Genomic DNA, 22,234 nt, shown 5'->3' with positions numbered 1-22,234 from the left:
TTACCATTGCAATATTTTGATTATAGTCATGATGTTTCATGAAAATATTTTGTATCTTGAGACTTAAGAGGAAAAAAACCCCAAAAAAACTGACTTTCTTTGCTGGCTTAAAAATTTTTAAGAGAGGAAACATTACTTGGCTCCAGTTTAACTTTTGAAAGCTGATACCTTTGCTAGCTAGCTAGCACTTCCAGAGACTCCAGGGAAAGAATGCCACAGTCATTCCTTAGCCTCAGCTGAATCAAGAAAGAAACATCTGCTTATGAAACAACAATAGAAATCCAAAGCAAAGATGAAACCAACACTTACCACTGCTAGCTCTTTGTCTGTTTTGGGAGTGCTGTCTCCAGGAAACTTAATGATTGGTGACGGAGCGGCCAAAGTTCTGTGAAAAAGATAAACTTGGACGAATAGCACTTTAAAAACGAAGCCATGGCCAATGTGAGTCTTCATTCTGCCTAAACTTGTGCTCTCTTCTTTGGAAAAAAGCTTTTCCCGCTGTCTCTCGGTTACTTTAGCCGCAAAGTGCACCAGTTGCTTATCTGCACATCTTGACTCCGAGCACCGCGCTCCCTTTTGCTTGCTCCAGCAGTTCCTTTGTATGTTTAAAACATCCAGATGCGCAGTCTCAAGCTACCACAAGAGGAAGTCTGAAAACTAGTGGAAACATGAGAAAAGGGCAGTTACCAGATGTGATTGCTGTGATTTTAAGGTAGCAACAGGCAGATAGTTGCTGCTGCTGAAAGAGGCCACATTTTCTCCTCATTTGCATATATGAAAGTATTTATTTATGCCAGAGAAGAGGAAAAAACAAAACCTGACTTAATCTTGAAGACAAGGTATCTCACATATATTTTAAATTAAGAAAAAAATAAGAAGAGAAAGAAATTGCTAAACATTGTTTTCCTGTCTAAGAAGTTTTTACTATTTTTTGGCCTAATTTTATGTCACAGATATAATGATATATTTTAGTCATGTGTGATTATACTCCCACACAGTGCTTTACAGCAAATATTTTGATGATGGATTTTGAGACAGACCCTGCACAGGGCACTGCAGCTGAACAAGGCTTCTTGTCCCCCTGCTGCTGAGGCTGCATAGAGTGTGGGTCTGTACTCAGGGCTCACCGTGTTCCCTGTGAGCCTCACTCCCTCCCTGATCTCTGCACAACGTGCAGGGCTCTCGGTAAGATCATTGTGGCTGGCTGGGTCCAGAACCAGCTTCAGGCTTTGCCACCAGCAGGCATCATCTGATCCCTACAGGGTAAAAGATAATTAGGCAGATTCAGCAACAGAAATTAACAGAAATAACGGATGTCATGGAAATTGTACAAAATTCAGTGTTTGCTTGTAATGGGAATTTGAGCGCAACTGCCTTAATCTGAAATTTTGGTGTAAATATGACCATTGTCATGGACAGTAATTTGTTGTGTCATTCATAATACTGCTGGCTTTGAGGTGCTGTTATAAGTGGAATATTATTATGGCTGAATTTCCCTAATCTAGGGATTTGGCTCACGATTTTTCAAGATGGGAGGCTGGCAATTCTGCATGATTGCAAACTCTCTTCTGGCCAGCCAAGGGTCTACTGTTTCTACTGAACACAAGTCCAGCTATGAATGTTCCTCTGACCTGTATGTTGCCATAAAGATTGCCAAGGCTTTCCAATCAGTGCTAAATGAAAATTTTCCAAGTGTGACCCGTAAAAAAATGGGGCAGCTAATGAAAAGAAGGTACTTTGCAGGTGTTTGGTGCTTACTGATATTTGATAATTGGTTGTAAATAGTTAATATTGGCAGTTGTTAGATTCATGCTAATATCAACCTATTTTGCTAACTGCACCCCATCATCCATGATGTGAACAGCCTTTCATAAAGGCAAGGATTTCAAGGACAGGGCTGAGGGGCTTAGGAGAAAAGCATTTGTAGGGGATTTTGCTGCCCATACCCTTCCACCTGGAGCCCAACACAGCAGCTGTATGCAGGGCTGCTGGGTGAATCAGCCATGGGAAAGGACACTTGAGGCTCAGGAGGGAATGAGGAGTTACGGGAACTCGTGTGTGAATGGAGCTGCCTTTGTCAGCAAGTGGCTTTGTATTTATCCCCACTCATCCTTTCAGCAATGAATCTGACCTGACTTGAGTTACAGTGAACAACTTTCCCTAATGGCGCAGCTTTGAAATGGCACATCCTTTTTTAGCTTTTCCCCATCAGCAAAAATCCATGGTCATTTAAACTGTTGCCTTAATAAGCACAACAGCTCTGAAAATGTGATGCAGTTTTTCCAGAGCCTGGTACTTGGTTGTGGGGAATGACTCCTCTGCTTTGTTTGTGATGACAGCTCATATTTGTATGTGGCCATGTGACACTGTAAGAGAACAAAGAGCAAGGAAGCCTTCACTGTATGGGCCAAGGTACTCCTGGGTCTCCTTAATTAAGCAAGTACAAATATTATTATGTATCGTGTTGCAAATTCTGCAGTTATCTCTGTGCTGCATGTCAGGTCAAAGACTGATGTAAATCTTAAGGCATGAGAACCACGTCGTTTTCATAAGAATTTTAATGTAATTTATGACAGCTTAGCAGCTTTCATTTAGAAGGGTACTGTGGTGAAGCTGTTTAAAGCCAAATGTGTCCTGGAACATTCCAGTTGCACTCATAAGCCTCATTGAAAACTAATGAATGCTCTGTTCTCTGTCTGTCCTAATGAATATCGGATCAGAAATGGATGAGGAAACTTTGAATAGAATGGGAGGTCTGTGCAGTTTGAAAATCTCACTGCATTCTGTTTCTTATCCTTGCTGGCAGGGAGGGTATGTTGAGGTCATCTTTTAAACACACTTTGTAAAAGAAATTGGCACCAGAAAGCAACAGAATAGACCTGCAGTGAAGCATTGTTTCTCACCTTTTTTGCATTTTTGCTGGTAAATTGCTTTGCTGGTACCACTTCAGTGTGTGAGCAGTTAAGCAAGTTATGTTCAATTAGGAAACATAATACATAATAGAAGATTTGATTTATGGGTATTGGGTGAACCAACAGATTGAGTTTCTGAGCAGTGAGTGAAAACATTCTCTTTCATTAGCACATGACATCAGAGATACTGGCTGAGCTGCCCTCTTTCAAACTGGCAAAGCAAAATAAATTCTGGTGACACTTTGCTAGAGTAGAAGTCCTATTGTATGGAGACTATATTCAGGGTAAAATGCTTCTTATCTCCTTGTATTTGTCTTTAAGCTCTATGCCATCATCCTGTTCTTAATGTGCTTTAGAAGTGCTGCTTTTACAGGCTGGGAGTGCAGTGATGCTCAGTGCTGGCACTGGGGACATTCTGCTGAGCCTGGCCTCTCTTGGAGCCAGAGGTTGGGGTAGAGACCCCAGAGCTCTGTTACAGCCCAAATTACCCCATCACCCCACCACTCTTGCTGAATTTAAAGAGATGGTCTGATGTGTTTTCTTATCTCAGACTAGATAAGCCCCAAATCAGGGAGACAGGCTCTGAGGGGTCTGAAGGGATGTGTTCTGACAGTGATGGATTGACAGGATAACTGCTGTTGGTGTTTGCTGCACAGACATTCCTCAGCCCTCCATTCTCTGAAGAGATTACCTCTGACAGTAATTAGTGACTGCTGGCTAGACTTCCTAGAAGTTAAACATTAAAGAAAGAATACAAAGAATACATTAAATACACAACACAGGGGAAGAAGAAAAAGGCCTGCTGAGAAGAGAATCTAAGGCCATCCACCAAGTTTTTGGAAGAGATGAAGCAATAGTCTAGTTCTCCTTTCTTTTACCTTAATCCTCTGTAAGATATTTTGGCTATGTAGAGAGATGCTACCTGTGGATTAGCTACAGAAAAAATAGCTGCCTTTATGTATCTGTGTAAAAAATTAATCTATTGCATGTAATTTCTATATTAGGTATTTATCTCAGACACACATTGAGGTATCTCTCCTGAGTCATAAAAGGCTCCTCTATAGTTACTGAGTTTGTTTCAGGCTAGAACCACTCTATATTAAAATTTTAAACCATCTGCTTTGTAAGATGCCAAGTGTACTTTTTAAATGTCTACTTTTGTGCATGAATAGTTACTGTATGGCAGACACAGTCTGAGAAGGCAAATACCTCTTTTGAGGACATACTTCAATAATAACAGTAAAAAGGGAATCATGATGTCTTTTGAGTTGTAAGCTACATATCTAGGTAGATCTGACTGTGGAAAGAGAAACATGAGCATGCATTAACATGCTGTTTTTATCAAAGGATTTTTCTGTTTCAGAAAATGATTTCTGAAATGATTCAGAAGCACTCAGCAGTTTCAAGATTAGACTTCAGATGGTGTCCTAGATAATTTGCTTACAGAGTAGTCACCCCTCCAGAAACACACTGTAGCAATTCCTACTGTCACTAATTCCAAAGTTTTTTCAGAAGCTGATCATTTCCTCATGGTTTCAGAAGAGTATGTTAGGCAGAGTGTCATGAGCACAGGCCATGGGAGGATGGTGAATTTATTCCTGGTGGGGTTTCATGTTTTAAATTGAAACCTGTTGCTAAGCTGAAGAAATAAATAATCATCAGGACAATTAAGGTCTTAAGAAAACAGATGATCCTCTGATTACCAACTCAGCTGGTTCTAACTGGGTGCAGTGGGATGTGTGTCTGCAAGTAAACTATTGCAGTATTTGTATATAACCTCTTCTTGTGTTCTCTAGGTCATGTGCTGTCAGTTTATAGCTAGCAAAACAAGTTACTAATTTAGAGGGACTTGCATTGATTTTAGCAGGATTTGTGGAAAAGAAATAACTCATTAAAGTTGCCAGAGCTGTAGTGTTCTCAGAGTTTTGCAATCAGAACTTCTAAGGAACTGGAAAACCCAAAGCTCAGGTGATGGAAAAGTTTGCCTGAACTTGAGGAAAGGTGCCAAAGAAAATATCCCAAGGTCCAGTTTAGCCAGACCTTTGGCTACTTTTTGGTTTTCCAGGGTTGCCTTGTGACTCATTCTCTTTTCAGAAATCCCATTTTGCAATTTCTCCTGGATCAGCATTCCAGAGCCTTTCTTCTTGTCTGAGGAAGAAAAGCTCATAAGTACCAATAAAGCAAAGAGCTTACAGAAGAAAGCACGGGACTGGACTATGCTGAAAAAGGGATTTTGGTGCCTTTTACCACATGTCTGACTTGTAGGGCACTGTGGGAGAAGCAGCAAGGCCATGAGTGTGATGCCAGACTGAGACTCCCAAAGCCTGAGGCGTGTAGGAATCATGTATCTGCTCACAGCTCTTTCTCAGTGGTACCTGTCCTGAAGGTGGGCCATCTACACAAATAACAGCAGGGACACACCAAGGGTCTGCATTCCTTCTGGGCTTTGACACTGGCAAGTCACTGAGCTCCAGGCAGCTGCTTTCTGTGCCTGTAACAGGAACAGTGGTGCCTGCTGCAGGGGCTGAAGGAGATGTGTAGGAACACAGGAAGATGTGATATCAGCAGTTTATCTGTTTTAGCAAGGTGGTCTCTAGGAAGCAATGGTTAGCCACAGCAGTCCCCACTGAGTTTAAAAGGATTAATAAATTCAGCAAGAACTCATTTATGTTGCAGGCAAGAGAGCTCATCTAAGCCCTGCACGTTGAAGGATTGATCCTAACAGAAGGTAAGATTTAAACATCCCATCATTTATGATCTGGATGCGCTCTCTGTCTGCTCAGCAGCTGGCTCAGGCCTCAGTGATCTGATTCACCATATCTGACCACCACATGAGGGAGTCTTTAACCTGTTGGAAGTCAGTGTGCGTGTGTTTGTGTGCATGGAGGGGTGAGAGTGGAACAATGTACAAAGGGTCAACCACTGGTACCAGATGTGATTTTCACCATTTAAGGCAGCAATTATATTCGCCTTTTGTTTCTTTTATCCTTTCTGTTTTAATAAGTTAGGTCCTAAGGATGTGAAGTTCTGCTGACACATGGACATAATTTGTTAGCTTGCTACTAAATTAGAAATGAATTTTAAAAATTTGATAATGAACTGTGGATACAATGTTCAGAACTATTTTGTCCTCAAACATACAGGTGGCTCCCTACTGGTGCCTCCTCATACTGATGGTTCAGAAGAAGTCCTAATGATGCTGTATTTGGTTAAACTTGGCAAACTCAGCACGACCCTGAGGAGCACTGGAAACAGATCCTGCTGTCCACACTGTTGTTGCCTTGTTGTGAATGGGCCTGTGGAGCTCCATGAGGAATCTTGCAGTGCAAAATGTGAGTAAAGATGATGGGACCAAACCATTTGCTAGCCAGGACTGCACTGGCCTATTGTTACAGCAAGAGCCAAATGGATGTGACTGCATGGTCAGCCACAGTGCAGAGCTGTGGCATTTCTGCTTTCCAGATTCCAGAGGCAGACCCCAAGGAATGCTGCACCGAGTGACACATTTCTGAAATCCTGAGAAGAGGCACTTTGCTCCCAAACAGTGCCACACCAAAGCGTGGCTATTCCCCACTGCTGCTCAGTTTGTATTCATGGGAGATCTCTTTGCTGTAACAATGGGCAAGTGCAGTCCTGGACATGTCAGAATAATGGTTCTGCTTGCTTTGCTGCTGCTGCTGGGCAGCTGCTTGTTGCTACTCACTGTACACCTCACTTGTCATCATAGGGTTGGTATGCAGACACAAAGGGACCTTAATTAATGACTTGGAAGATGTGGTCTTTTATAATTTATGACAGAAATTTAATTAAAATCAAATACATAGTAGTTGAACTAGCAGAGGATTTAAAGTGCACAATCTTTGAAGGAGACAGTGATTCCCTCTGACCACTGGTGGTGGATACTGAATGCAAATTCCATTTCATCACAGCAGATTCAGAACAGAATGGACTTGCTCTTTTTTTTTTTCTTTTTTGTTGCAACAGATCTATGATCTTACCATCAGAAACCAGCAAACACACAAACAAAACCAACCAACAAGAATAACTATCTGCTACATATACAAAAGATAATAAATGAAACAAAATGTACAATTTATTAGAGCTAAGAGAAACTGGTCAATAGTCACGTCAAGCTATTTTAAAACAATTGCCATGAGAGGGAGATGAATAATAGAAAAAATGCATTAGAATAAATTAGTCACTGCAAGCTGGTAAAAAATCAGAAATGTCTTATTTAGTAGCTATATAAGAGGTTTAACAGTAGGATTCAAAAATGTCTTTGCTAAATATTGACCATCAATCAACCATCTACAGTTACCATATTTACCTTTACAGTAGCAATAATTTCTTAGTTATAAACAACAATATGAAAATATCTTATAAAGAGTTAAGAACTTTCCTGGAAAGGATTTCCTCAGTGGTTGCTCTTGCTAATGTTGCAAAAAGTTGATTTGTTTTCTATAACGAACTTTTCATGTAGTACTTCAACCATCTGCTAAAACTACAATTTGTGAACTGTTCAAATGGAATTCCTGGGCACAATCATGGGGAATATTTATTTGAAGTTTTTTTTCTTTTGTTTTTAATGTCAATTTGCTACAGCAAATTACTGCTCATATTGGATTATTTAAGGCTGTTTGTCTGGCAGATATATTTATATGTGAGCCTTAGTAGCACTGGGCTGACCACCATCAGGGCAGCAGAGGCTCAGCTTTCAGAGTGCTAAACCAGAGTGAATGTCACAGAACTGCAGGCTCCTCTCTGGTTGAGCAGTATTTTGTGGCATCTCACTGGAAAAACTGATTTTCCATCAGCAGTGTGCAGAGGATGCCAGGGCCATGCCAAGCGTGCCCAGCCTGTTCCTGGCCGTGCTCACGGGGCAGGAGCTGCTGGAGCAGGGCTGGCCAGGGAATTGGGCTCGTGACCTCCCTGCTGGCATCACTGGGTCTGGGGGCAGACTCTCTTCCTTTAACCAGGTCATCATCTCATCACAGCGATCCCAGGAACAGGATCACAGCCTCAAAGATGCCAGAAAGGAGAGAAATCTAAGGGAATCCCACAGGGGAGCAGTGAGGAAATGCTACAGGCCCACAGAGCCTCTGAGGTGGGGTCGAGTTCAAAGGGGAACTTCCATTAGCTGGGAAGGCAGAGGAGTGGCAGCACCTGCCTGTCCTCCAGCAGGCTGAGTTCCCTGTTAATGGGAATGACTGAATAAAGGCAGCACTTTAATGGGCAGGGAGAATGTTTCTCTCAAGGGATTAAATTCCAACTTTCTGTCTTTCAATGTTTTTATTACTCTTCCTATGCTTTTTATGAGCCATTAATTTCTTTTGTATTTGACCATTATTAATACAGGGCAAATAAATGGCTAAACTACTTCCAGAGGCAGCTTGATGGCCTTTAGAGCAGGTCTACATTTTCCTGTCAGGAAGACTTACTCGAGGACCATTTGCACAAGTTTATACTGGGTTTTACTCCTGATTTCAAGATGATATTATAAAAAAAATGAGTGCTGCTGCACACAAAATCTGGATCATGCATTTTTTTCCCTCTGTTTCAAAAAATAAAGTGCTTAAGGTTTTACTCTGAAATTTAAATGAAGATTTATTTTGGTTTTATCACTGTGCTTCCTAGGCTCCCTCCCTCTCCAGTCTGCTGTGATGTAGGAGACAAAGATTTGAATTGAGAATTATGATCATAAGCAGATCAATACATGTTTTTCTGATGATAGTAAGATAAGCAGGGGGAACTTCCATGTAAAATTCTGGATTAAGAGGCATTACTGAAAACATGGCATCTTCTGTGCAGCTGCAGCACCTGTACAGTTTCCTTATTGTATTTTTTTTTTTTTTGCATTACTATCTGTGGTGGAGTCATCTTCCTATTCCAGGAAGAGAGAGACTTTAAAATGCATCGAGTTGTCTTGCTTTCAGCTCTTCACAGTGAGAGCTTTTGGAACTTTACAGTCTCAACAGTTGTAGCTATCTGTTTCTTCCTGCTTGATCTCCTTAATAGCTTTGGGAATGTCAGTCCACATGTTATCTGAGATGATGTTTTACCCAGAACTGTGGTTTCATTCTGGATGCTGCTTTTAAAGAGGAGCTTTTGTCCACTCCTCTGATGCTTCTACCTGCAGTCTACAAATCTTTCTCATGTAATTCACAGAACAGAAATCTGTAAGCTTAAAACCCCCCGCCCTCTGAGTTCCCAAGGGGGAGGTAGGACATTTAGCCTTCTTTGGGGAATTAAAGATGAGATTTATCATTTATTTAATTCAGAGACCTCATAATTAAGAAACCTTTGCACACTCTTGGTCCAAGATGCAGTTTGACATCTCCAGCACACCTCTCTGAGCATAGTAGCACTCAGCATTTGCTGCTGCCAACTGCAAGTCAATCTGAAGTAAATTCCTACAAGAACAGATCCAATACCTTTCATCTTGGCAGAATTTAATTTTTGCTTACGTTAATAACACCAAAGTTTCAGGGAAGGAGGGCTCTTCAGGTGTCTCAGCTTTATTAGGTTTCGCATTGCATGTCCCCTGGAGATTCTTATTCATTAGCTCTTCCAGTTTTCTGCTCCAGACAGAAAAGCCCTAGATTTGCCTCTCAGAATTCACCATTTCAAGAAATATTTACAAGAATATTGGTCATGAAGTCAGTCTGAATATGTGCCAGGCTGTTTCATAGGTACATCGGCTCCTTTGCATAGAAAATTCCATTTTCATTTGTTTCATTGAAGTTCCTCAGGTCTGTCTTTACAATAAAGCTAGCAACATCTTTCTAGGAACCTCCCTGATACCATACACAGCAGGGAAGATAATCTTCTGCCTTTAAAGTCAGATGAAATCCTAATAATCTGTAACATTGCAGATTACAAACTGCAGCCCTCTCACAATGAGTCTCTGACCTAATGCACCATCTCAGGAAAACCAGCCTAAGTGAGCTCAGTTCATGTTACATTCTGGTTTATTGCAGAGAGCATGAGAACTGATTGATAGCAGTTGTTTGTTATTAAGGTGAACATTCAGGTCAGAACTGGTGAAATATGGATACACTGTGTGTACTCCAGAGGAATTCAGGAGCTGCAGCTCACAGGCTGCACAAACCTCTTTAAATTCCAGATCAGTCTCCTGATTATATAAGAAATACAATTACTACTGATGAGTAAAACAGAAAGGCAGCAGAAATGGTCAGAGACATTGCAGGTGTATTAGATTCCTGTAGATGCAGGAAATGCACCACAACAGATGAAACTGCAGAAGAAAACCTGGTCCCTGTGATGAAGGTGAAGGGAAGACTATTCCTCTTCCCTCAAACTTGGACTTGCATTTAGTGTTACTGTCCCCTCCAAAGTCAGAACAAGGTGTAACAGGCAACACTGAAGTTCTAGAGAAGTACAGAGTATAAGATGGGAAATGAATTTATTTTTTCTTAAATGTTTGAGTTTTTTTAACCTGTGTGTATAGATACCACATCAGTTTTGGTGGTATAACAACGAAAGTTATCCCATAACCATAGTTTCTTCAAGACTTGGAGGAGAACTTTTTTCAAATCACAGAGTTTAACTGCCAATTGCTGCTTATTCTTGCAAAAACTCTTATGGCCTCAATTTGACAGAACACTTGAGCGCTTGTTTTTACTCAATAGTCATGTGAAACAAAAGAGATTAGTCTTATCCTTAAATGCTGAGTTGGAATGTATTTGGTTGAAGAAGATTAAATGCATTTATCATTGCAAAGAATGTAAATTCCATACTGTCTAATTCTAATGGGCTGAAGTTCATTCAAAAGAATTGTGCTACTCATAAACAATGCGAAGAGGAAAGCAGGCATATTAGCAAGGAGAATACTTCCAAAGCACCTTTTACCCAATGAGTTCACATTGCTATGTGCATAAAAATGATCAACACTTTAACACTTCTGTGAACTAAGCTGAATATCTCCTTTCTCAGATGGGAAAGTCAAAGCACAAAGACTTTGAATGATTTATCTGCATGAATTGGTAGCAGAGCTAAGAATCAAATCTTGGCTTGCCTCAATCTGCCATGGTATTATTGCTCATATGAACTATTCAGTCATTTATACTACACAGAAGTGACAAGCTCTGTCATTCAACTGAATAAAAATAATTTAAAAATATGATTTCAGTACAGCTCTTTCTCGCCATTCTCCAAGACCCTTTTATTTGAAGTTTGCCTTTTTGTCTCCCATGACACCAAGCCTTGGATTTAAAGTTTACTGCATTCATTTCTGCTTTTCACTTCCACCAAACAAAAAGTTTGGGCTGGCCAAGTCACCTTGTCCAGTGTTAGAGCACTGCTATAATAAAAGTAAGAACAGGCAGGGCTGTGTGGGAAAGTTGTTTCCCACCTACAGGCAGATCATAGAAGTGAAGTTTGTTATTTGTTTCTCATTGTGAGAGCTGTGCAGCATGAATATTTAGAAGATGTGTAATGTACTCTCCTGAAGCATGGCCAGAGCCTTTTTGTCACACAGCTCAGCCTTTTTCTCTCTCTCCCAGCCCCTGGGGGTCTCCTCTGCCAGTTGTGAATCATGAGAATGAATCATTTACAGTAATTTTGCATAGAATGTAACACTAATGTTCTTCTCAATATGTTGCAAACTGGAATTTCTAGATCCTAAGGAAAATTATGTCAGTATCTTAAAATGATGAGTTCTTTACAATTTATGTGTTTTGACCAAGAACTTTTCAAGTGCAGTAAGCCCCAAATATCTGGTCTTTTACTCCTGCAAGTTGTGAGGGTGGATTCTTCCTCTTGTAGACCTTGGAATGTTGGTCATTCACTTTGCTGGGGAACAAGATAGGGTTCCTTAATTTAAAGACCTTTGATTGCTTTAAGGTTTAATATTTCTATTGTATAGAAGCCAAATGCTTTTCTTAGTCCATCTGTCTCTCACACAATGCCCACATGCAAGCCTTCTAGTTTAGATGCTGCAAATAACTTCTTAAATGCCATTGCAGTGAGGGAAATAACTGTAAAACAATGGCACTTGCCCCCTAGACCTGCTCCCATATATCTGACATATCTGCTTACTTAACAGAATTGAGCTTTTAATATTGCTAGCAATTAAGAGACAGTATAGTTAGTTGTGGGAAAGTGAGCTGGTTTTCTGCTCTGTCTGGGACTTTAACAGCATCACTCTCAGATAAATCTCTGATTTTTATTATTGGTGATGATATTTGAGCCCTGAGCATCAGACTTCTGATTCCAGGTTGCATTTGCACAGAAAAAGAAAGGGTAAAAAAAGGGAGAAAAGAAAATCCCTTGCCTCATAAATTAAGTAGACTTAGCCTGGAAGATATTGAGAGACACTAATGGTTCATTAAAGCACACTTTCCTTATTTTTAACTTCAAACAAAGTTGGTGGGGAGCAAAGAGAGTTGTTAATGGTGTTTGTAGAAAAAAATGCATCAAGGTAGGGAGATATCAAGATGGGTCTTTCTTTTTAAAAGCTGTTACATGATTCCTCTGCTGCCTGTTTCATGATGTGCCTCTTCTCCAGGACTTCAGCTCCACCCCATCATGTGGCTGCACACACCCGCTCTTCTCTGTGCCCCTCCAGCCACATCCCAGGCTTCTAAAGATCTTGTCACTCTTTCATCCAGATGTGACACTTCCAAAGATATCTCTCATCTTTCTCAAATACACACATTCTTCGGAGGCTCCAAGGGGGAAGCAGACACTGCTGCAGGCTTGGAAAAATACCTAAGTCTGAAAATACAAAAGCAAATGAACTTTGAGGGGGCTGAGCCATTCCCATATTCTGACTATGGCAGGAAATATCTGCTGTCTCTTTGCTGATCAGTACAGCTTCCATATACAGAGTTAGAGCTGGAAGATGTGGGGATTTTGTGGATTTTTGGTTCTGTTTGTTTGTTTTTTTGCTTGCTTTTTTGTGTTTGGTAATGCAAAACAGTTGTCCCATTTAGCCATCAAGTTCAGCTGTATGTTTGGCTGAGGATGTCTTTGGGAACAAATGGATCACAGGAGTATGGGATCATTTGTGTCGGAAAAGACCTTTAAGATTGTTGAGTTCAACAGTTATTAATCCAACAATCCCAGAAAAAGTTTGATATACAGCTTTGACTCGAGGTAAAGGAATGTTGGATTGGATAGCATTAGGTTATATTCCAGTATAATAGAGAGCACAGGATAAATACACTTCCTAAAGATGGGGAAAAAAAAAGAAAAGTTGTCATGTAGAGCACTAGGAAGTCCTTGTCCTACTGAGAGGTCTGGAGAATGTAGGCTTGCTCTCATTAAATAGTGTGTTCAGCTCCTTTGCAATGGACAGTGTTACAAACAAAACATGAAGCCTTAGTGCCTTCTCACTAATGCCAATGTTATTGGGGAACTCATTGACATTATCCAGGGAAAATCACAGAACCCCCTGAGTCAGCCCAGGGTCTGTAGCTTTGGCTATAAAGCAGCTGAAGAAAGGTCACTTGATGCAATAACAGATGGTTTCCTGTGGACTTACAACTCTTTGCTAAGTATCAAAATTCTTCCTTTGATGAGACATGAGATTACCGACTGTATGACTTGGTTTGTCAGAATTGGAATACTGTCATGCTTCATTTATGAGTATTTGCATAAATCAACACATCTCCTTCTTTAATAAGATGTACAATGCTAAGATCTTAACTTAGGCAAGAGTTGCTTCTTTCCTCATATTTTATGGAGCACATGGACTTGATTTTTAAATTTTTAATTCCAACACATCTTATTAAACGTGCAGGCATAGAGAAACACCACCAGTCAAAGACATCATTATTATATGCATGGAGGGTTATCTTCTGCCTTTCCACCCTCATCATTCATTAATGATGCACAGAGGCTTGTCATTTGTCTTTTCAATTCTTTGACTTTATTTTATTGCTCATATTTTATGACACATGGAGAGCTCTGTAGCAAGCATTCATGATCAGCTTTGCATGTCCATGGGAATATCATCTCTGCTGGGCCAGGAAAAAGTACCTTTTGCTCTCTTTGTATTTTGCCTATGAACTTGGTCTAACATCACTCTCTTATTGTTGATGTTTCTTGCAGTCTTCAAATTTCTAAGACAATGACTAGCACAGCTGTGCTGTACGCTGAAAAAGCAGCTAACCTGTGCAGTGGAGTGTGTGTGTGTGTGTTTTACTCACCTTTATCTCATTTCATAGCTGCTCCTATGAACCCCACTGGCACCAGGGATAGTCATTGGGACCTCAGGTGTAACTCCAGTTTGCCATTCAGATAACGATCCTAGATAAGATTGAGATGCTGCTTGGTCTTTGTGGAACTGCCAGACAGAAATCTCTCCTGCCAGCTGTGTTGGGTGTGTCTCTGCAAGGCAAGCTCTGGCCCACTGGGACCAGTGAGGAGACTATTAAAGCAGTTCTGACTTCTACATGTCACTTTGGAAAGCCCCCCAAGACACTCTGATCAGAGTCTTTGGAGTGTTTTAAGTTTTTCAAATTCAGTTTAAAGAGCTTAATCAAACTTTCTGACACAACTGGCACACATTAACATTTTTCAGCTGTAAATACACAAACCCAGGCATTTCTAATTGCCAGTAATTAAAGTGTGTGGTTGGTTTTGAAATGCTTTCCTGTTGAGGGAGTCTGAAGTGGTACAGCTCCCTAGTGATGCTCCCAAGGAGATAGAGGCCTGCCTGAGGCCACCTTACTCCCTCTCAAAAGGTAATGGGGAAAAAATTGGGCTGTCTGCTCATCTTGCATAAACATTTGAGCTGGGCCTACTGTTGTGTGTTCATAGAAAAAGTTGGATAACTCCTTTTTATTAAAAAATTAATTAGTTCACTGTGCCAAATATCACTTACTGCCTGATATGACATTTAAAATTGCTCTGGTGTGTATCATTTTTTCCTGAAATGGTTCAAGAGCTCAGAAGCACAAACCCATACCGTCCCAGCAGGATGTGGGTGGCTTCCACTGCTTTATTGAAAACATTTACGAATGAAATGTTCTTTGGACTGGAGCTTACCCTGAATTACTCTGAAAACATCCAGAGACCTGCCAGCTAGGGGCCAAGTTTCATGCATTTCCTCTTTGGAGGAGCTCTGTGGAGCACACAGAGAGGCAGCCCTTCTCTGATGCTCCAGTGCTTTATCCACACACTGTGAGAAACAGGGCTGCCAGGTCTCCTGGGGAATATGGTATACCAGACTTGTCTCAGCTTCCTCTGGAGCATCTGGGGCTAATGACTGCTGAGAGGAATTTGATAGGAGGCACAGCCTAATCTAATATGGTAATTCCTAGATTTTCATGATAGCTTGACAAAATCCACTGCTGCTTTTCTCTTCCTTGTGCTCACAGAAGATTCTTGCATAATCTGTCTTTAAAAATCCAGCAGAGCTGCTGAGCCAGGGCTTGGCAGTCCATCCTCTAGGGACATGCTTGCAAGTATTTTTGTTTCGCAGAGTGGTATTTCTGGTGGCCACATCACAATTCAGTTTTCAAGTGCTTGTCTTTTATTATCTCTCACAGGATTTCTTGATCTTCCTGTCTCTTCTAGTCAGTTCAAAAATACAGTAAGAGCAGCCTTTATTGTGGTATTCTGGCCCTTCTGTTTTCAGTTTCAACTGTAGTGAGGAAGCCCAGAAGGAAAAAATGCCTTTTTTTTTTTTTTTTCCCCTGTAAGAGTTTAACCATTTGGAGCCTGAATTGGTTCAGCAAGTGCAGAATGGGGTGATGTTTCTTACTCTGAAGATTCAACTAAAAAAAGAAATAAAGAAAATCTAAACTCTATGCATTCACACCAACATGAAATTAACAAAAATATTTTATGTTTAGGTCATTAAAATGTGTTCCACTGCAGTGTTAGCAATCCAATAATGCTTTCAAAGGTTGAGCAGTAGTAAGTGCACTCTCCTGTGGATTACTGTCATGCGTGTGTGGAGAATGGGTGAGAACATGAGGAAATGTTAGGCAAGGGGCATTGTGGAACCCTGTGAATTGGATTCCTTATCTGGCATTTTTATCTCTACTTCTGCTCCAAGCCAAAGAGCTGTGGTGGAGCAGAAGCATTACAGTGAATGTGTACCAGGACTATGATTGCTTCCACTGTGTGTGCCTCGTTCCTCTGGATAGAAGTATGTGCCAATGAAATGAGTAAAAGTGCTAAACACTGGTCTGACACCCTGGAAATGGAAGAGAGTAGTTTTCCAAGAAGATTAGGTTTATAACTAAGTACTTAGAGAGGGAAATGTATTGGAGAATTAAAGCTAAGCTGTTAAATTGCAGTCACTTAATTATCCTGAGTCATTCCTTAAGTACCTGTACTCCAGAGTGTCCACCCACTGCAGTCATCTTATCAAGAGGAAAGACAAACTGAGTGCATTTCCAAGAAGGACAAGAATTAGAAGCTTACAAAGCATTTATTGCCTAGTAAGAAGAATTGATGCACAACTTCAATTCATTTTTAAAATTTCTATTTTATTTTACATTCTTTAAGAAGGGAGCATGAGTTTGGAGTTTTTTACAATGCAGGATCAGGTCTGCTCTGGTAGTGGAGGACATGGATTCTGCAGTATGGGTATGGTGATAGAATGACTCAGGTGTTTGCAATTCTCCTGCTCTCTCCAGCAGACTTGCACAGCTGCATAAACATTACCAGAGGAGCTCTTCCTGCTGTGCCTTCATTCAGAGCAGAAGTGGAAAGGATTGTGGTCCCTCTCATTCAGCAGGGCAGAAATCAGGAAAGTGTTTGGAGGGGAAAAGGAAAAAGCCTCAATGAGCAAGAGAGAAAATGTGTGCTGAGGATTTGGGCTTTCAAACCGAACTGGATGGTAGGAGAATGAGAGTAAAATCTCCATTCTCCTGAAGGCAGATACAAATATCAGACAGATTGCAATTATGGGATAGTGATGTTTTCATTAGAACTTCTGCTTCCCTTTCCCACTTGTAGGCAGAATCCACTGAGTGGAAACATCAAATACTCAGCTTGTAGTCAAGCAAATTGCTTTTAGAACAATGAAGTTGTGGCACACCAGAACTTTAAATGTCCTGCTTAGAGCTTTAACATAGGATTTTTCAAATTCCAACTCTGACACTTAGAAGTTCAGACCAGAGTTTCCCCACTAGCCTCCTAGAAATTTATGGAGTAATTTTCCAGGGATTTTCTCAGGAAGTGGCCATGCATCTGCCTCAGCTCTGCATGGACAGGTTGTAGCTTCAGGGCTGGGAGCAAGTCCCTGAAAGTCTGAGCAAATTACTAGAAATACAAGATTACATGGCCTTCATAAGTGTCCTGCAACCAGGATCCAAGCGATGTCTGCCCTGCTTTCTCTTATATCCCAGAGTAATTAAAATTTTCCACTCAAAGTATTTTAATGAGAATAATTACACGCACTTGCTGTGTTTAGTTTGTGATGCTCTGAACTTCCCATCTCATATTTGCAAAGCCACAAATCAGAATGCTATTTTTAGATGGAGACACTGTCTTGGATTCATGCTGAGTATAAATATTTACAAGAATAAGGAACCCAAATAATTCAAGAATGTTAAGTTCATCTAAATACTTTCAACACACGGGTGAAGTTGGCAAGTAGAAAAGGTTATCTCTGTTATCTTACAACAGAATTTGCTGAAGTTATAGTTAATATATATTTTCCAGGCTTGTATTTACTCAGAGATCATCTAAACTAATGGCAGAAGTAGAGACATTCTAAAGATTTGGCATTGTCATCTGATTTGGTCTTCTGTATCAACAACTGCTATGTAGGTGCCCAGTTTGTGATAATTGGGATGGGGCTGGCCCAGCCTCATCCCCAATGGGCTGCAGCTGTGAGCAGCAGGTGAGCAGCACTGACAGCAATGAGCCATGGAGTGCCCAGGGGCACTGAGCAACCACCAAAGGGAGCAGAGGGCACACAGGGGCAGGGCATGGACAGTGAGGGGCACACAAGGGCAGGGCATGGACAGTGAGGGGCACACAGGGGCAGGGCATGGACAGTGAGGGGCACACACAGGGGCAGGGCATTGACAGCGAGGGGCACACAGGGGCAGGGCATTGACAGTGAGGGGCACACAGGGACAGGGCATGGACAGTGAGGGGCACACACAGGGGCAGGGCATGGACAGTGAGGGGCACACACAGGGGCAGGGCATGGACAGTGAGGGGCACACAGGGACAGGGCATTGACAATGAGGGGCACACAGGGGCAGGGCATTGACAGTGAGGGGCACACAGGGGCAGGGCATTGACAGTGAGGGGCACACAGGGGCAGTGTATGAACAGTGAGGGGCACACAGGTGCAGGGCATTAACAGTGAGGGGCACACAGGTGCGGTGCATCAACAGGAGGGGATAAAAGGCTGGGCTAAAGAACAAGAAGGGCAGATGCTTGCAGCCTTCTGAAGTGGTGTTACTGTGCAGCTCGTGGCTGTCTCAGCTGTGACAGTGCCAGGCAGTTTTCTTTCTGGAAGTGCTGATGAAGGCATCCCAAATGTCTGAAGGGATATTAGGATCTATCAAAGTTTGCTATAGCTGCCAGTGACTTTCAGGCATTGCTGCAGAAGACATCACCTGGACAGTGTGTAAGTGAACAGCATTAATGCTTCCACTCTGGAGGTACCTGTGCCAGGCTTTCTTCTGGAAAGTTCCCCTGCTGAAGTGTCAGGAGAAAGGAGCTGTGCTGCATGTTGTCAGACTTGGTGAGTGTGCATGGGATTGTGACGTGGGGAAATAGTGTGAAAGTAGGAAACTGTGATTTGTTCTCTTTGTTCCAAACTTAAAATTAATCCAAGGCAAACATGGCCTTTACTCCCCTTAAACTGACAGCAGAAGTATTCATGGGAATCGATGCAGATGCTGTACAAAGTGAAGGAAACCCATCTGGAGGGCAGTTAGTGCTACCCCTCAGCTTTGCAAGCTCTCTTGTGACCCAAGTGCTGCTTTGGCACTCTGTGCTTCCTCTGAGTGTGCTCAATACCATGTTGTTGAGCCATGAGAAGATCTGAGAGTTGTGGCTTTTTAGAAGTGCCAAGTAGTCTCTGTTTTCTCAGGTGCTTGAGTTGCTGGGTAAGAGCATATTGTGATGAAAACTCTGCTGGTACAGATCTGTGAACTCTTGACCAAGAAAGATTATGGGCAACCTCAAAATAACAATGCCAAGGAGGGCTGTGTAACTAACTATTGTTCACTTGCAATAAGCAGTGAAATACAATTCTGCAGTTGGTGTTTGCAGCCCACAGATTAGGTAGAAAATGTTAATGTCAATTAATATGCATACAGTCATGGTGAATAATGCTAGCCCTGATCCTAGCTTTGAGTTCATACTAAACTTGCTGTGTTGTGAGGTAAATCCATTGCTGTCAAAGTGGCCTAAAGGTGTCTTTCCTCTCTGGTAGTCTCTGAACCACTGACTCTTTGGAGCTTGTAAAGTTTATACATGGAAAAGCCATGATATGGACTTATTGCCTCATGTTCTTGCCTAGACACGCATTCCTGACCTGCCAGGACCGACCCAACAGAGGCATTTCTTTGAACTATTATGACTTTTCTTATGTTCTTAAGCTAAAGGCACCTTCTACACTTAACTTCTGGTGCAAAAAGAAATGACAATACCAGCATTGAGAAACAGGAAATGCCTGGTGGCATAAATTTAGGAACTTTTTAATGTGTGTCCCAGAGAACGCAGTTGGGAGTGACACTGCTCTGGAGAGAGATTCGGTTTCTCAGACTTAGCAGAAGCCCACCACACTAATTTTTTTTTTTAGATTAAGATCATTTACTGTTGTGGGAATCAGTGAATTGGAAGCAGACCTGCAAGAACAGGTATCCCCCACTGTGCTGGTGCAAGAGAAGCATTCTGCACTTGGCAGGCCCCTTCAGGCTTTCAGGGTCAGCCCTTCCAAGGGCACTCTGAGTGTTCCTGTCTGTGTGTTGTACAATATCTGTATCCAGCTCTGCTGCGTTCACTAGCTCAGGTCAGAGGGGCAACACAAGGGATCAACTCCTAATTTTTGGACATGCTAACAGTTGTTAAGAAGGATCTTTTTTTTCTAGGGAAATGTAAAGGACAGTCCTGTATTGTTCTGAGCAGTTGTCCAAAATTGAATGTTTGGATTTTGAGCTCCTCAAAGCATGTGTTTTATGCCTGTATTTATATTCAAAATGCCTTTAAGCACCCTGTTAAAAAATGCAAACATTTATAACCTCTAGCCATTCCATTTGTGCTTGTTTAACCATGAACAAAACATTCCTCCCTCAGACTTTCTCAAATTCTCATTCAGACATTAGGGAGTGATGGTCTTTTCAGGTCTTCTGTGGTAATAAGCTGTAAAAAGACAGCAAAATTAATGGATAACATGGGTAAGAAATGAGTGAAACAAAGGCCTGGCTTGCTGTTTGGGAGAGAAAAGCAAGGTATGAGCTCTAGGTATGCAGCAGAATGATGATCCCACTAGGTATTGTGCTGTCAGGTACTATCTGAGATGCAGCATCAAAGAGAAAAGGACTAGTCACCAAAACCAGATGACTATAAAGTTGTTTCATAACTGCCTAGCTTAGCTTTTAGCAAATTAGTGAGAGGCACTTTTCTTTAATGCTTGGTGACACATGCACAAAACCCCCAGTACGTCTGATTTCTAAGGTTTCAAATGAGGGCATGTGTTTCTCTGCCATCCAGAATATAAATATATATGAAAATATCTCTTCATCTAACACTGATTATGGTCTCAGTTCTGAGCAGTATGTAGGAGATTAAAGCCTGATGCTTCTGTGTACAGCCTAAGGCACTCTCACAGTGGGAGGAACAGCGGTCCCCTTGTTCCATGTACTGTTCCAAATTCCATAAATGTCTCTGTCGCTGCTGTCACCTGCTACCATGTAAAGATCAGTCTAGTTCTGCATGTCAGCTTTGCTAAGTGCTCGTTCTTATTAGCCTGAACAGTGACAATTTGTTGTTGTGGGCTGCTCTGGGACGTTTCCCTCTCCAGCAGTACGTTGTTTGCCAAATCTACATGTTAGAGTATTTGTGCAGTGCAGGCTGCCTGGGAGGATCGAGCTGGGGTTTTAAATGTGAGCACTTTGTAGCTGTAGGCCAGATTCTGTCTTCAGTTACATCTGATCAGATCAAGGCTAACATTCAGTTGTGTCATACAAATACCCCAACTCCTCCACTTACATCAGGATAATTACAGGCAGAATGGATCACTCAGCCTCAGATGTCTTGTTTATTGAAATTTAACAAAGCATCTTTTGTGTTGGTTTGATTTGTAGGGCTTCATCTAAGCATTAAAACCATCTTGGTGTTTTGAGCTTCACTGAAGTCACTTAAGAAAACAAGTTATTTTCAGAGTAAGGGATAGCAGGGCCTTCTGATGGAGCAAACCAAACACTTTTGGAGTCACTTCTATCACAGAAAGCCCAGGGCAGCTGCATTCCTAGCAATGGATTTTGGCAAGGTGCACAAAACCAGACCAGGCAACCTCCCAGAGGCAATACAGCGGCTTTATACCTCCTAGAACATTCTGTTGTGGTGTCTACAATGCATCCTTAGCCTTCATTGTTGGGGGTGAGATGCACTTAAAATTTCCATGCCTTTTTGTGTTATGTAGCTCTCTGGAGAAATGGAACAATTCTTTTACAATGCATTGATTTTAAGCAAGCAAGGCATGTGCAAAGCACACGTGGCCAGGAGCTGAGCAGCACAAATGACTCCTGCTCCTGGCCTTGCCTGTGGGGGCTGAGAGGCTCCTGACTGAGAGCTGTGCAGTCCTCTCAGGCAGGCCCATGTTCCCTAAATAAACTGCTGCATGAGGTCTCCATGCATAAACACAGCTACAAGGAAGTCTTCAGCTGCTGTGATTCAAATGAACCCCCTAAAGTCAATGGGAATGGAAATCACTTGTGCCACCTAGATTTGCAGCAGCTGAAAATGTACGTTATAATCTGTGTTTCAAAGGGATCAAAGGTTTCTTTTCCCTGGCTCCCTGAAGGTTGCCTTCAGTTAGGAGAAGTTAGTCTTTGTGAGTGCTTGAGTGTGTCTGCACCTTTGTTTAAGGCATTATCTGCTCCAAAGTTCTACTCAATACTGGGTATCTTCCTGTGTGTTTCAAAGAACATGTAAGTAATGTAGAATTTTTCAGAGGGGCTTTACTTTCTCTACTTTCTTCCCCTAGAAAACAAAACATTCTTAAAAATCTCTTAATATAAAATTTAATTTTGAATAAAAATATTCTCAGTTTCTGCTTTAAGTATGTAGTTAGGCCTGTTCAGTTGCTTATTGAATAAATGTTTGCTTCTATTTGGGAATAATTTTTGTCAATATCACTTAATGAATACTGTTAT

At 41.5% G+C, this 22,234-nt stretch overlaps 1 protein-coding gene across 1 annotated transcript in view; it reads right to left on the bottom strand.

Moving 5' to 3' along the window:
• The window catches only part of MMP2 (matrix metallopeptidase 2), a 28,421-nt gene extending 27,788 nt beyond the window's left edge, over positions 1 to 633 (bottom strand). The window contains exon 1 of the mRNA XM_063167793.1: positions 310 to 633. Within this exon, the coding sequence (XP_063023863.1) occupies positions 310 to 453 (144 nt within the window). The 5' untranslated portion in view covers positions 454 to 633. The remainder of the gene's footprint in view (positions 1 to 309) is intronic.
• Positions 634 to 22,234: the final 21,601 nt, after the last annotated feature.

Source organism: Melospiza melodia, chromosome 13, assembly GCF_035770615.1.
Source record: "Melospiza melodia melodia isolate bMelMel2 chromosome 13, bMelMel2.pri, whole genome shotgun sequence".
Lineage (NCBI taxonomy): Eukaryota > Metazoa > Chordata > Aves > Passeriformes > Passerellidae > Melospiza > Melospiza melodia.
The sequence above is the reverse complement of the archived record's forward strand: the minus strand, read 5'-3'. Positions and strand labels throughout refer to the sequence as shown.